The 16,786-nt window shown below is 42.7% G+C and overlaps 1 protein-coding gene across 3 annotated transcripts in view; it reads right to left on the bottom strand.

The window, feature by feature from the left end:
- Positions 1 to 2,831: 2,831 nt before the first annotated feature.
- The window catches only part of Prps (phosphoribosyl pyrophosphate synthetase), a 69,095-nt gene continuing 55,140 nt past the window's right edge, over positions 2,832 to 16,786 (bottom strand). For all 3 annotated transcript variants that reach the window (XM_068352165.1, XM_068352166.1, XM_068352167.1), the window contains one exon: positions 2,832 to 3,012. In XM_068352165.1, the coding sequence (XP_068208266.1) occupies positions 2,835 to 3,012 (178 nt within the window). In that variant the 3' untranslated portion in view covers positions 2,832 to 2,834. The remainder of the gene's footprint in view (positions 3,013 to 16,786) is intronic.

The raw sequence follows: 16,786 nt of genomic DNA, 5'->3' as shown, positions 1-16,786 counted from the left end.
AGAGAGAGAGAGAGAGAGAGAGAGAGAGAGAGTATTTATACCTAAATCTATCATAAATCTATAGTTAAGAATGGTCTCCACACAAATTAAATCATTATTTTCTCTTTTGAAATATATAAGAATATCACTATCAAAAACTCTTGAGACGCTTGCAGTACACTATGCTTTTTACTGTATTTTTCAAGATGTATAATTTTGTGGCTATCAGTTAAGTCAACTATAATGCAGTATGGTATCCTGCAGACGCAAATATCCATTTAATGTATCTGATCACAGTTGAAAAAAATTGAATTGTATACAAAATTACTATGTTTACTTTGAGGAGGCAAGGAAAAGATGGGCGGAATATTTTGAAAGTTTATTGAATGTTGAGGATAATAGGGAGGCAGATATAATTGCTGTTGCAGGTGTTGAGGTGCCAGTGATGGGAGATGAGAACAAGAGAGAGATTACAATACTGTAGATGAAGTGAGGAGAGCACTAGATGAAATGAGAGTAAGAAAAGCACCTGGTATGGATGGTGTGAGAGCTGAGATGTTGAAGGAAGGGGGTGTGACTGTACTTGAATGGTTGGTGAGATTGTTTAATGTGTGTTGTTAATGGTACCAGTAGATTGGGTTTGTGCATGTATTGTACCACTATATAAGGGTAAGGGAGATGTGCATGAGTGCTGTAATTCAAGAGGTATTAGTTTGTTAAGCGTAGTTGGAAAAGTGTATGGTAGAGTAATGATTGATAGGATTAAGGATAGAACAGAGAATGCAATCTTAGAAGTACAGGGTGGTTTTAGAAGAGGTAGGGGTTGTATAAATCAGATTTTTACAGTTAGGGAGATATGCGAGAAATATTTAGCAAAAGGTAAGAAGGTGTATGTTGCGTTTATGGATCTGGAGAAAGCGTACGATAGGAGTTGATAGGGAAACAATGTGGAATGTGATGAGGTTATATGGAGTTGGTGGGAGGTTGTTGCAAGCAGTGAAAAGTTTCTACAAAGGTAGTAAAGCATGTGTTAGGATAGGAAATGAAGTGAGTGATTGGTTTCCGGTGAGAGTGGGGCTGAGACAGGGATGTGTGATGTCACTGTGGTTGTTTAACTTGTATGTTGATGGAGTGGTGAGAGAGGTGAATGCTCGAGTGCTTGGATGAGGATTAAAACTGGTAGACGAGAATGACCATGAATAGGAGGTAAATCAGTTGTTGTTTGCGGATGATACTGTACTGGTTGCAGACACAGAAGAGAAGCTTGGCCGATTAGTGACAGAATTTGGAAGTGTGTGTGAGAGAAGGAAGTTGAGAGTTAATGTGGGTAAGAGTAAGGTTATGAGACGTACGAGAAGGGAAGGTGGTGCAAAGTTGAATGTCATGTTGAATGGAGAATTACTTGAGGAGGTGGATCAGTTTAAGTACTTGGGGTCTGTTGTTGCAGAAAATGGTGGAGTGGAAGCAGATGTACATCAGAGAGTGAATGAAGGTTGCAAAGTGTTGGGGGCAGTTAAGGGAGTAGTAAAAAATATAGGGTTGGGCATGAATGTAAAGAGTTCTATATGAGAAAGTGATTGTACAAACTGTGATGTATGGATCGGAGTTGTGGGGAATGAAAGTGACGGAGAGACAGAAATTGAATGCGTTTGAGATAAAGTGTCTAAGGAGTATGGCTGGTGTATCTCTAGTAGATAGGGTTAGGAACAAAGTGGTGAGAGTGAGAACGGGTGTAAGAAATGAGTTAGCAGCTAGAGTGGATATGAATGTGTTGAGGTGGCTTGGCCATGTTGAGAGAATGGAAAATGGCTGTCTGCTAAAGAAGGTGATGAATGCAAGAGTTGATGGGAGAAGTACAAGAGGAAGGCCAAGGTTTGGGTGGATGGATGGAGTGAAGGAAGCTCTGGGTGATAGGAGGATAGATGTGAGAGAAGCAAGAGAGCGTGCTAGAAATAGGAATGAATGGCGAGCGATTGTGACGCAGTTCCGGTAGGCCCTGCTGCTGCCTCCGATGCCTTAGATGACCGCGGAGGTAGCAGCAGTAGGGGATTCAGCATTATGAAGCTTCATCTGTGGTGGATAATGTGGGATGGTGGGCTGTGGCACCCTAGCAGTACCAGGTGAACTCGGTTGAGTCCCTTGTTAGGCTGGAGGAACGTAGAGAGTAGAGGTCCCCTTTTTGTTTTTGTTTCATTTGTTGATGCCTTGGTATATGTATGTATGTACTTTGAGACTACTTTATGCAGAAATATTGTAGAATACTCAGTATTATAGTATTATGATCTTCCTATTTGGGTAGTTGAATCAGTATAACTTTAAAAGTTCAAACTTGCAGCAAATGTTTCTATGTTGAACAGGCTGAAATACGTCTTTCTATAGTCAATATATGAAATATCTGTTTTATTATTGTTAATGTCTTAAAATATTTTATTTTTTATTACTTCTTATATCGTTTATTTATTCCCTCATTTCCTTTCCTCACTGGGCTATTTTTCCCAGTTGGAGCCCTTGGTCTTATAGTATCCTGCTTTTCCAAAGAGTTGTAGCTTAGCTAGTAATTATATAAATAATAATAATAATACCTTTCATAATTTCCTTTGATTTCTTCTCACTTGACAGTCCAAGTCACTAAACTTTACCTTAAGAGCACATAATTCAAAAGCAAGCTCTATGAGAGCCTACCTATATGACTGCATCGTTTAACCTACTTTATAGTTTGTCTTTTTATACTTCTATATCATAATCAATATATCGAATATAAATACTGTAGTGTAAACACAATCTACTGTACATTAAAAATAAAACTTACTAAACCATAACTGTTCAATTACCACAATAGAACTGAAGGCTTCCACTTACTTTTCTGCTGCATGACATATAGTGCCACAAGTATCAGCCATATCGTCAACTAAAATAGCAACTCGATCTTTAACATCTCCAACCAGAACCATTGAAGCTACCTCATTGGCTTTTTTACGTTCCTTGTGAATAAGAGCAAACTCTATATTCAACCGATCTGCTATAGAAGTTACTCTGGAAGGAAATGGTTAAAAAAGATATTAATCACAGTATATTAACAGTTTTGAGCATATATAAAATATCCACTAAAACCCCTAACAGTAAACTTTATATGACACATTGTTCATAATGATAAATGCTCTTAGCACAATAACTTCAGCTGCCCTTTAACTGACTGTACAGCTCCTAAAATCATATATTATAATAATCCAACCATTTGAGCTTTGGTGAACATCCTATGTCCCGGGATTTCTACTCGCTACAGTTCCATTGGAGTATTTAACGTCTAGTAACCTTGTTTAATTTCTTGCTTTTATTATCTATGCATATGAAAATTTTACAAAGTAAAATAAATTTGGAAATAATTTGTATTTTTCCTAACACACAAACCTGGAGCTATTTATAATAGGGTATTATTTTTGGCGCAGCTGAAAGACGAGCCATGATAATTTTAGTGAGGGATAACTACCCCATCCGCTAGTTAGCGGGTGGGGGGTGGGGTAGAATGGCTACCCCGCTCACTCACACCTCTCGGCTGAGTAACCACTTTGCTTTATGGCAAGACTTCTCGGGGGACAGGGTGGCGGGCCAATTTGTATAAATAGCTCCAGGTTTGTATGTTAGGAAAAATAAAAATTATTTCCAAATTTGTTATTTGTTCCGACAGATACAAACCTTCGCTATTTATAACAGGGTGACTTACTCTTAGGAGGGAAGAAGTCCTCACCAACTGGCCTTGGTCATGACCCGGGGTCCTCTTATTTCGATCTGTGATCAATAGTAGAAGGGACCCTACCCTTGCTAAAATCAGTGCCGATATGAGGTACTGCACTGATAGCGGCCTGCAGAAGCTTGTGTATGAGTGGAACTAACAGTGTGGCTTGTCTTTAGCATAGGTACTAGAGTACAGAACCTATTGTTTTTAAAGACATACCCAATACCCTCCCTCTAAAAGGTATTGGGGACGTAACAAAGTATTCTTCTATACTTGGGAGGCACAAGGGAAATGCCGAGGCTTGTGGAGCTGTTTTCCCCAGAGGGGAGAAGGTGAAAGGAAGAAAGGAGCCAGACATTCTTACTCATTCACCCCAGACTAATCCGGGTAGCCCCAGCCCTCTGCTACTTGTCCATCAAGGAGACTGAGGTGTCTAGACCATTTGTTGTGCGACCACCACAGGACCAATGGAAAAGGTCTCCATGTTCTTGTGGGTTACGTCTCTGCAGGTAGTGGGCCGTGAAGGCCAATTGATGCTTCCACATGCCCACTTAAAGTATCTGCACCACAGAGTAGTATCTTGAACGCCAGGGACGTAGCAACGCCAGTGACGTTATGAGCTCTGGGTCTTAGAATGGAGGAGAGTCCAGATTAAGAGTAACCTCAATTGCCATCCGATCCCAGAGGGGAAGGAAATCCTTGAGGTCCTCCTCTTGACCTTCCACGTGCTGGTCAACAGTGCAGACACACGGGGGCCAGCTGGTATCGTTCTTTCAAGGTAACCCCACAGACTCCTCAATGGGTAAAACCCCAGTTGATGGGTTTCTGGTTACCAAACGAAGACACTATTCGAAATGGGCTGCACCTAGGGTACAGCACACTCGGATTTGAGTCTTGGCAATCCACTCAGGGACGCCACTGAGGATTACTTCTCCCTGTCTCCTAGGGTAGGAGACATCAGAGGTTGGATCGTACAACACACTAACACTCTTGGTCAAAAGCCCAAGTGAGTAGAAAGGGCGTCTTACGTGTAAGGAAGCGATCTGCTGCTGGGCCTACGGTTCGTAGAGAGGGGCCTTCAGAGACTGAAGGACCCGAACCGCGTTCCCAGGAGGAGGTTGAGATCCGACGGGGGACAAGTTATCTCACACTTGCATAAGTAAAGGTATCGATGGGAGAGAATCCCTTTCCACGACATCAGTCACAAAGGACCGAACACTTCGCCTGGAAGGCTGACGCTGAAAAGTGTCTGAGGTGCCTAGACATCTTTTCCGTAACCTGTTGCGAAAGGCATCTCTGAGAGGGGTGGTTTAGGATCGTCCCCGGCAAGAAGTCGAAGCAAAGCTACGGCTTAGGAAAGTTCGCATGTGGCTGCTTGGAAGATTGTGCCGTGGAGGAAGATCCCTCGGAACTCCGTCAGGAGCTGTAGAAGGTCCGGGAACCATTCTGCGGGTTGCCATAGCAAAGCTATTGGAGCTCCGTCAAGGGCTGCAGAAGGTCTGGGAACCATTCTGCGGGATGCCACAGCGAAGCTATCGGAGTCATTGATAAGCACCTGCTTATCCTGACTTGGCAGAGGACTTTTTCACCAGTCCGAATGGGGGGAAAAAACAAGGCACACCTCTAGGCCGCCCCACCGATCTAGGAATACATCTTGTTTGAGGGCCTGGGGAACGGTCGAGTGGGAGCCTGAAGATCAGGGCCGCTGAGAGCATAACCACAGTTGGGGACCCCCACAAAGTTAAGACTTTGTTGGATACAAGATGATTCCAAGACACTAGGAGCCCACTATCAGGGTGGTTTTGCAAGCACATTCCTATACCAGGTATGACGCGAGCAGATGGGGCAACTAGTTGTCCTCTGTCCATCTAAGGCTTTGTACTGCTAGATGGTTCTCTAAGAGAGGTGAATGCTAGTACCTTTCTGAATCGGACCAACAGGCGAGGATGGAATGGTATGACATATGCCCCCCTCTCTCTCTTTTGATGCATTATAGAGAGCATCAGGTCCAGAGAGAAGACGAGAAGACAGGCCTCTTTGCGGAAGCTCTCGTCTTCCACCCATCATCCACGGATTGTCCAGTGGTGAGGGGGGGAGTGCATAGCAATAAATACACCGAGATGATGTCGCGACTTTCAACCAATTGTACGTTCTTGCAACGAAGGGGAACAGCCTGTTCTCCCTCCAACTGCCACTAATCCAGTGTGGTTGGTCGAATAAGACCGATACCAAACGGTAAACCAGTTAATCAGTACAGCTTATGTTATAATAGCGAATCTCCATAGAGATCGCTTTCCGGACAAGAAACTGTACAGTAATCACCAAACGCATCCAACCAAACCCAAGAGGGGATTGAGACGTATCTTCAATCTATTGTTGGGTGGGTAAAGAGCATAAGTGTACTACTGAGTAGTAACACCGAACTGTGCGCATGACAAGTATACATGCGAAGTTCGACTTATAAGTCGTGTCCGGAACTCAGTTGGAGAACGTTGGAAACGTTCGTAACGGAGGTTTCTCCTTCTTAGGACAAAAAAACTTTCGTACTTCTCCGTCTCCGATCGGTAAACTAGCATTTATATTAAATGTTCCCTACTAGGGAACAGAAATGCTTCTGAGAAGTTTCCAGCCAAAGCCTTTGAAGGAGATTAAGACTTCCGATCAGGAGAAAGGAAAAAATGCCTATAAGGAGACAGAACGTTAATGCCGTATGTCTGGCTACAGAAAAGTAGCCAAGTAATGTACTGAATAACCTGGTTTCAGTAAGGGATATAAATATACAACTTGATAGAACGGAGTTCTAATTGGAAGATGTATATAGCCCTTATTGGCAGAAAGATCGCTTGCCCGCATATATGTACTTGTCCATTTGCGCTAGCGCATGCGTATTCTCTGCCTCCAGGAAACGTTTGCAACGAATCCGGTTGTGGGTATAATGTATGTGCGATGAACCGCAACATTACTGCCGAAAGAATTTTGATCGTTGACTAACTATATTTTCTTGAATGAGAGCGAACACGTTCTCAAACAAAAATATACAGTTATAGAGGCGATCATTTCCCCTTTGGTTTATCCCATCTCTTTATATGAGGGGCTAGCCACTGTTCACTACACAGAAATAGATGTCTGTTTACCTGTGGGCGGGGTTTGAAACATTCGTAACGTAATGAAAAGATGCCCACGCTGTTGCTATCGTTCTTTTAATGTCGGCTAACAATGTTCCTTCAGGACTAATTGTTCGAAACAATAACCCTGTAAGGAAAGAATAGAAAGTCTCAGAAGACTATCATGTAAAAAGGCAAGTCGTTATACCCAGGGTATAATGACGGGGGAGGCTGCCTCCATCAAACGGTAGAACCGAGTTCAAGACCATAACTTCGCGGTTTTGTCTTGGCTAGAGTGCATGCTCCAGGAAGGCTTACGGCCTTCATGAAGTTTTAACACCCATTGAAGTTTTGTAAAAACTTCTCAGGAATGAGTCTCCCGAAAAAGGGTGAAGTCTCGTATGTGGGGGTTTGCTTCAAGAAGGCCAGACATAATTGCCATCGACCGCTTACCTAAAGAGGTTGCCAACGAACGCTTTCTCGATAGTGAGAAAACTACCGTCTAATTCAGTCAAGGCCTGCCAGGGGAAATGAACTGCAATGTAAAGCATTTTCATTCCCTGCTCATTTCCATCTGCTAGCCCAACCACTCGAAGTGGGAAGGTGGAGGAAAGATGACGGTGTTAGCAAAACTAGGCTAGCTGATATAGTAATCAGCTGGGAGTGTAGAGTGACGTATCAAGTCACACCTTTGGAAGACCCATCCCGTAGAGGGGGGGGGGTCGACCGTAGAGTTTTCAGAAAACTCTAGATCGCGGAAACAGAGAGATTCGGATGAGAACCTAGAGGTTCAGAATCTATTTGTTAAGTCCTTTCTCACGACCTTAAGGGATGTTGTGACGAGAACCCGCAGGAACTTAGTCGTTGATTCCTGATGGAATTTCCAGGAATCGTGTTACGTGACCAGGCTCAAGGAACTATGTCATAGTTACCAGTAGAGATTCGTAAACCCTTAGGCAGCAGGCATCCCTCTGTCATCAGGGTAAAACTCTTGATGACGATGGGCGCGTGAACAATTCACGGGACGAGAGTTTGAAAACTCTGTCATGAGAGTAAACCTCTTGTGCACTCGTGAACACTTCGTGCAACAAGAGTCCAAAAAACTCTGTCATATGAGTGGTTCGCGCACTTCAACTGATTGCGCGTGCCAAGTTGGTCGTGTGTGCTCGCCATTATGGTCGTGCGCTCCAATCCGATTGTGTGCTCGCCAAAATGGTCGTGCGCTCCAATCCGATTGTGTGCGCCAAAATGGTCGTGCGCGCCAACTTTTTCGTGTGCCATCTTGTTCGTCCACGCCAATTTAGTCGTGCGCGCCAATTTGGTCGTGCGCGCCAATTTGGTCATGCACGCCAGACCGGTCGTGCGCGCCAATTTGGTCATGCACGCCAAACCGATAATGCGCGCAAGACCTCTCAGTGTGGCGAGAGTACTCACTACTACGTTCACCCCGAAGGTTCACGATAGCCTGTGTTGTGTGAGCGCGAACAGTCAACACAACGAGACCCCGCAAACTCTGTCATGTAAGTATGGCTATGGTCACGAGAACCCAAAGGTTCAGCGTGAACTGCGTTGTGAGACCCCGGAGGGTCAGCGCAAACAAAAAACTGAAGCTTCCCTGTCACTAAACACTGAAGTGTTGGAGTGACTAAAGTTACGAGAGCCCAAGGGTTCTGTGTAACTAATGTTACGAGACCCCAAAGGGTCAGCGCAACGAGAAACCGAAGTTTCCCTGTCACAAAACACCGAAGTGTCAGAGTGACTAAGTTACGAGAGCCTAAGGGTTCAGCGTAACTAATGTTACGAGACCCCGAAGGGTCAGCGCAACAAGAAACCGAAGTTTCCCGTCACAAAACACCGAAGTGTCAGAGTGACTAAAGTTACGAGAGCCCAACGGTTCTGCATAACTAATGTTACGAGACCCCGAAAGGTCGGCGTGATTGATGGCACACGTTCCCAAAGGCTCAATGTTACCATCGTTACGAGAGCCCGAAGGTTCAGCGTAACTGGAACCCGAAGGACTCCTACTGTCATGAGAAACAGCAGGATCAACATGACGAGAGCCTGAAGGCTCAAACGATCACGTCAGCCCAATGGGTGATCGAACGAGACCCCCAAGGATCAAGGAGAACCAGCAAGTTCAAGATAACACCTCCGCATAAGAGGTTTGTTCTCCCGAAGAAGAAAGTCACTTAAGAGAAAGCTCTCGCTCCGCCCCTAAAGGAGAACCATAAGCGTAGGGATGACCTGCTTCGGAGAAAGCTCTGCCACCGCCCCTGGTGGATCAGCAAACTCCTATAAATTATTTCTCGCGAACGAGAGGGAAGTTCTCCCGAAGGAGAACGCCTAACACAAGCTTTCTCCCAGCTCTATGGGAATAAAGCGTAGGCATAAAATATCTCTCTCACGAACGAGGGAGAAGTCCTCCCGAAGGAGGACATCGCCAAAGACAAGCTTTCTCCCAGCTCCATGGGAAAAAAGCGTAGGCGTAAGAAACTCTCTCCTGCGAACGAGAGAGAAGTCCTCCCAAAGGAGGCTATCGCCTAAGGCAAGCTTTCTCCCAGCTCTATGGGAAAAAAGCGTAGGCGTAAAAAATCTCTCTCGTGAATGAGAGAGAAGTCCTCCCACAAGAGGACATAGCCAAAGTAAAGCTTTATCCCAGCTCTATGGGAAAAAAGCATAGGTTTAAACAAAAATCACTCAAGTTCCCCTCGAAGGAGGAACAAAGTTGAAAGTTGACAGCGAATGCTACCTCATAATGAGGGCAGCTCACGAGCTACCACATGTGTTCTACGTCGCTGTTACCTTACGGTGGAGGCAGTTGGATACGATGTCAACAGCACTAAAGTTACACGTATCTAACAACGTATATTTCCATTTATACATATATACACTCATATATATGAAAGATAAATGAAAACACAAGAAAACCAAAAGTAAAAATAAACGAAAAACATCAAGGGCAGTCTTTGCGGGAGAGAAGGGCAGCATGTCCGTCCTCTACCGAGCCAAAAAGTAAAGTGGTTACTCAGCCGAGAGGTGTGAGTGAGCGGGTTAGCCAGTCTACCCTACCCCCCACCCGCTAACTAGCGGATGGGGTAGTTATCCCTCACTAAAATTATCATGGCTCGTCTTTCAGCTGCGCCGAAAGTAATACCCTATTATAAATAGCGAAGGTTTGTATCTGTGTCGGAACAAATCATATCTCAATGGAAAGGAAAATTGTTCAACTAAACTATAGTTCTAAATTTCTAGATCTGATAGTATTTTGAGTAAAATGTCTCAAAAAAAGAGCCTGGGAATTGAATGACAAGTCTTTTGGTTAGCGAGTGAGATTGAAAGAATTAAGATGATTCGAGAAATACTTTATGCAGACCCTATAAGTCTACAAATGTGACAATATTTTCTTAAACTAATCTATAATGAACATGAAATGTAAATTTTAGAAGTACAGGGTGGTTTTAGAAGAGGTAGGGGTTGTATGAATCAGATTTTGCAGTTAGGCAGATATGCGAGAAATATTTAGCAAAAGGTAAGAAGGTGTATGTTGCGTTTATGCATCTGGAGAAAGCGTATGATAGAGTTGATGGGGAAGCAATGTGGAATGTGATGAGGTTATATGGACTTGGTGGAAGGTTGTTGCAAGCAGTGAAATGTTTCTACAAAGGTAGTAAAGCATGTGTTAGGATAGGAAATGAAGTGATCGATTGGTTTCCAGTGAGTGGGGGGCTGAGACAGGGATGTGTGATGTCGCTGTGGTTGTTTAACTTGTGAAGGCTCGAGTGCTTGGACAAGGATTGAGACTGGTAGACGAGAATGACCATGAATGGGAGGTAAATCAGTTGTTTGCGGATGATACTGTACTGGTTGCAGACAAATGAGAAGCTTGGCCGATTAGTGACAGAATTTGGAAGGGTGTGTGAGAGAAGGAAGTTGAGAGTTAATGTGGGTAAGATTAAGATTATGAGATGTACGAGAAGGGAGGGTGGTGCGAGGTTGAATGTCATGTTGAATGGAGAGTTACTTGAGGAGGTGGATCAATTTAAATATTTGGGGTCTGTTGTTGCAGCAAATGGTGGAGTGGAAGCAGATGTACAGGTATGTCAGAGAATGAATGAAGGATGCAAATTGTTTTGGACAGTTAAGGGAGTAGTAAAAAATAGAGGGTTGGGCATGAATGTAAAGAGAGTTCTGTATGAGAAAGTGATTATACCAACTGTGATGTATGGATCGGAGTTGTGGGGAATGAAAGTGACGGAGAGACAGAAACTGAATGTGTTCGAGATGAAATGTCTGAGGAGTATGGCTGGTGCATCTTGAGTAGATAGGGTTAGGAACGAAGTAGTGAGGGTGAGAACGAGTGTAAGAAATGAGTTAGCAGCTAGAGTGGATATGAATGTGTTGAGGTGGTTTGGCCATGTTGAGAGAATGGAAAATGGCTGTCTGCTAAAGGTGATGAATGCAAGAGTTGATGGGAGAAGTACAAGAGGAAGGCCAAGGTTTGGGTGGATGGATGGAGTGAAGGAAGCTCTGGGTGATAGGAGGATAGATGTGAGAGAGGCAAGAGCGCGTGCTAGAAATAGGAATGAATAGCAAGCGATCGTGATGCAGTTCTGGTAGACCCTGCTGCTTCCTCCGGTGCCTTGGATGACCGCGGAGGTAGCAGCAGTAGGGGTTTAGCGTTATGAAGCTTCATCTGTGGTGGATAATGGGGGAGGGTGGGCTGTGGCACCCCTAGCCGAACTCGGTTGAGTCCCTTGTCAGGCTGGGAGGAACGTAGAGAGGAGAGGTCCTCTTTTCTGTTTCATTTGTTTGATGTCGGCTACCCCCCAAAATTGAGGGAAGTGCCTTGGTATATGTATGAAATGTAGTTTCCATCAAAGGTAATAAGAACGATGCAAGATACAATAACCTTATATCCAAAAAGGGCCAGTTCACCAAGGCCAAAGTATAAAATAAATCTAATAAAAATGGAAGGACCAACCCTTTATAATCATAAGATTCATAATGAATTATTGTGTGTAAAATAAGTTTTATCTACAAAATTAGCTCCAACTGCAATTACCAGCAAAGTAATTCCAATTATAATAACAATGAAATCAAATTACAAGAAAAAACTATAATACATCCATTAAATAAAGTTGTTCTTATCAAAATGTGACTACCTGCACTTGATGAATTATCAGAAATTAGCATTCATTAATAGACCTAATTTGTGTGGGAAACCCTGATTATGTAAATGTGTAGCATCATCCAGCCATCCCTGGCTCCCACCTAGCCAGGGGGCTACCTAGGAGACCACACGACTGCCCTTATCAATAATTATCACATGGGAGTCTACATTGTATCTAAAAGAATATCCCAACCAATGCATAGGTTAGATGGCTTGATATGTTAAACTTCATAACTAAAGTTGGATCTCCTAATCTAATGGTAGTGGGCAGATTTAAGCTGACTCATCTTGATGGATGTTGAAAATCCTGGATTTGTACTAGGTATATGTATCACTGATAGGGGATTTTTTCCTGGCTGCTATGATTGATACACCACAAAAGAATGAAGGAATAAATAAATTAAAATGAAAATAAAGAAATAAAAATAAAATTAAAAATATATTCACATATATACGAGTATATCTATAGGAGGAGCTTCGGTCCTTGACCTATTTACAATCATACTCTGAGTTTTGTTAGGATTCAACTTCATGCCCCATAATTTGCACCATGTACTAATTTTAGCTAGATCTCTATCAACCTGTTAAACGTCACCCACGTGATAAACCGTTCACCACGATCTACTCAGTACCGCCTTCAACGGTATATTCCGTTCATGACTTTAACTGCCTTTTTCAAGTCGTCAGTCTCATGATAATATATTTACTTGTATAGTAAGTATAGGATCACCAATTGGCAACACTTTCAGCATATGTAAGCTGTAAATAGAAACTTATATGATGTCTGGCAACTGTTTTTCTGAAGGTAGCTTGATGTTAGAAAACTGGATTCCTCTCAGTGCGCTTCAAGCGTTCATGCAGAAAAGGTTGTTCGTTGTTACTTTTACAATGAGCGGTCTAAAGAGGAAGGTTATTTCTTTCGATGAAATAAATGATATTCTTGATGAGGAATCTGATAATGATAACCTGTTTGACGATGAAAGCACTAGTTCTGAATCCTCCAGTGATGAGGATATTGAAGAAACAAACTTTTCTTCCGATGCCGAGAGCGAAGATGACTTTTCATTCCCGACTGACTGGACAACAAGATTTCACAAAACTATATAGGAAAGGAAATGCTGTGTGAGAGAGAGAGAGAGAGAGAGAGAGAGAGAGAGAGAGAGAGAGAGAGAGAGAGAGAGAGAGAGAGAGAGAGAGAGGGGGGGATAAATAACGTGGATGGCTTTTCATTGCCGACTGACTGGACAATGAGATTTCAAAAAAACTATATAGGAAAGGAAATACTGAGAGAGAGAGAGAGAGAGAGAGAGAGAGAGAGAGAGAGAGAGAGAGAGAGAGAGAGAGAGAGAGAGAGAGAGAGAGAGAGAGAGAGAGAGAAAATGGATAAATAACGTACAAATGTATGACAAACATATTTGAAAACTACAGGAAACGATATGGAGAGAGAGAGAGAGAGAGAGAGAGAGAGAGAGAGAGAGAGAGAGAGAGAGAGAGAGAGAGAGAGAGAGAGAGAGAGAGAGAGAGAGAGAGACAGAGAGGGGATAAATAAGATACAAATGTATGACAAACATATTTGAAAACTACAGGAAACAATATGGGGGGGAGAGAGAGAGAGAGAGAGAGAGAGAGAGAGAGAGAGAGAGAGAGAGAGAGAGAGAGAGAGAGAGAGAGCCTTATTCTATGTTTGGGTTCCCCCAGGTCCCTCAGTGAGAGAGAGAGAGAGAGAGAGAGAGAGAGAGAGAGAGAGAGAGAGAGAGAGGGGGGAGAGAGAGAGAGAGAGGGGAGGGAGAGAGAGAGAGGGGGGAGGGGGAGGGAGAGAGAGAGGGGGGGGGAGGGAGAGGGAGAGAGAGAGAGGGGGGAGGGAGAGAGAGAGAGAGGGGGGAGGGAGAGAGAGAGAGAGGGAGAGAGACGCAGACTTGTCCCTTTGTTTTTATTGCTGATCCTGGCATAACATTTACGGTTGAAGATAAAGAGAACCCATTAGAATATTCAGTACTGTATTATGTAGCCTTTTGAAATGAAATAGTAGTATTGTTTTTTTTATTCCCCCATTTAATCAATATTCCTACTTTCAACTATGAATACGAATTATAAGCATAAAAAATTATATTACCTTTGAAAAATTATCATTAGTGAAATGACCGCTCAGAGCAAAAAAAGCGTGTCAGTACTTTAACGGCAACCTGGTCCAGGGGGGACGCTTAACAGGTTAAGGGATTCAGCAACCCCAGATCTACATTTAGATGATAGAATTGATGCAGAGTAACATCATCAGCATATGCAACAAGCTTGTTTTCTAGACCAAACCCCGTTATGTGTTTATAGCATGAAAAGTAATGGGCCAAGAACACTACCCTGAGGAACGCCAGATATATTCCTATACTCACTATGACGCCCATCAACATCAACTCTTTGCGATCTATTACTGAAATATTCAATAATGATGCTAATAAACATCCCACCCACTCCCAACTATTTGAATTTGAAAATGAGGGCATCATGATTAACACAGTCAAAGGCAGCACTAAAATAAAGGCCAATCATACAAACTTCCTGACCACAATCAAGGGATTTCTGTATGGCATTGGAGATTGTAAGAAGGGCATCGTATGCTCCAAGGCCTTTACGAAAATCTAGTTGCAAACTAGGGAACATTATTACCTTCAGCAAATCTATCAAGACGTTTTGCTAAGACACGTTCAAAAACTTTAGATATGAGTTACGGAGATTGGGCGGTAACCAACTGGACGAGCCACCATAAACACACTTAGACAGTTGACTAACTTTAATTCTCCAACAAGTGCTAAAAGCTCCTCTTTTTGCTAACTTGCCCAAAATAATAGATAACTTTAAAGCTAAGAAATCTGGTCTTTATAAAAAAAAACAAAGGAAAAATACCATTTGGGTCTACACCTCCATAAGCATCAAGGTTCATCAAGACAGCTTTAATTTCACGAGATCAAAAAGCTAAACTAGTAAGTTTAGCCTCAGGAAAACAGGAATGAGGAAGTTCGAGTTTCTCATTACTCTGCTTGCTGTCAAACACATCTGCCAAAAGGGTTACCTTTTCCTTTGGACAGTGAGTGACAGCTATCTGGTTTCAGTAAAGAAGGAACTGTTGCATCTACACCAAAGAGTGCAGATTTAAGGGTAGTCCACCAATTATGCTCCTGGGTTGTACCAGAAAGGGTTTCTTTTATGGTGAAATTGTATTCTTTTTCAGTTGAAGCATAAACTCTCAGACCGAAAGGCTCTAAGCCGAGTAAAGTTACTCCAGGTCAAATCTGATCTGTTTTGAGACCAACCCAAACCCAAAGGATCAGGCAACATCCCATTCCAGTCTGCTTGAGATTTCATAAATCTTACACAAGTCAGATACATCAGGGACAGGCTGCTCAGTCTTCACTGCTAATGAAATCAAGGCAGGATTAGATGTCCCAACTGGAGAACCAACCTTGCTTGTTATAACGCCAGGGGAGACGGTGTATACGAGGTCCAAGCAGTTACCAGACATGCGAATACCTTCATTTATGATTTGCTAACAGCCTGATTCACAGGCAAAGTCTAAGCTCTTAAGCAATGGCATTCGGTAGGAGAAACAGACTATTCGGTGTATGTGTAGGTAAAGAAAAATGAGCCGTAACCAGAGGGAGGGATCCAATGCATTACTGTCTGGCCAGTCAAAAGAGCTAATAACTCTCTAGCAGTAGTATCTCAACAGGTGGCTGGTGCCCTGGCCAACCTATTAGCTAAAACTTGTCAATCATCTTCTCTTCCTTCCCCTATTTCGTTTACAATCTCCAGGGATCCATTCTGTTACAGTATTCTTAATGTCCATCTATTATCTGTCCTGCCCATGTCGATTCTTTTTCTTACACATTACTAGAATATCCTCTACTTTAGTTTGCTCTCGTATCAAGTTGATCTTTCCTGTCTTAGTGTTATTCCCATCATTATTATTTCAATTGCTTTCTGATTTGTAACTAACTGTATGCAAATCTAAGGCTTTATTTAATAAGGATTACAGAATATGTGTGTGTGTGTACAGACACTGTTGACCACTTATCAGACTGGAATGTCTAATCACATTGTGTCACAGTTCTGTGGGTCGACAGTAAACTTCCGTAAATCTGATGGAGCACTTAATTCGATATTCTATGCCTGGTCTTAGTCAAGACCATCAGTATTAATATACTTCAAATCCCATTCAAATTAAATCCTTATTGAAACTAATGTCGTCAATAGCCAACTCAATGTAAAACAATAGGAGAGGTACAATAACATATACAAACACTCCTGGCTAACTATACTATCACACTATAATCTAAATAAATAACAAATATTCTATTATTCACACCACCACCTAGTTAAGATATAATAATACTTACATATACTTGAATAATTCCAAAACATGACAAAATTATAACAGTTTGTATTTTTCCTAACATACAAACCCAAATTCTTTACAATGAGATATTGACGAGTCAAGCTGAAACTGACTACAGACTAGGATACCCACAAGGGAGGGAGAAGGAAACGAAGAAGATAGATGGATGTCCTTCTTAAAACCTAGGGTAACACAAAATCCTAAACCAATGGCTACTGTCCCCTGAAAGGGCGTAAGGTCTCAACACCTGTTGACCTGCCACAATAGGCCCTATAGAAAAGGTATCTAGAGGCCTATGCATCACATCGCTCAAATAGTGAGTGGTGAATGTAGATTGGCGTTTCCAGACCCCAGCTCTTAAGACTAGGGAGACTGAGATTTTTCTCAAAAACACCAGTGAGGCAGCCACTCCC

Source organism: Palaemon carinicauda, chromosome 28 (assembly GCF_036898095.1).
Source record: "Palaemon carinicauda isolate YSFRI2023 chromosome 28, ASM3689809v2, whole genome shotgun sequence".
Classification (NCBI taxonomy): domain Eukaryota; kingdom Metazoa; phylum Arthropoda; class Malacostraca; order Decapoda; family Palaemonidae; genus Palaemon; species Palaemon carinicauda.
The sequence above is the reverse complement of the archived record's forward strand: the minus strand, read 5'-3'. Positions and strand labels throughout refer to the sequence as shown.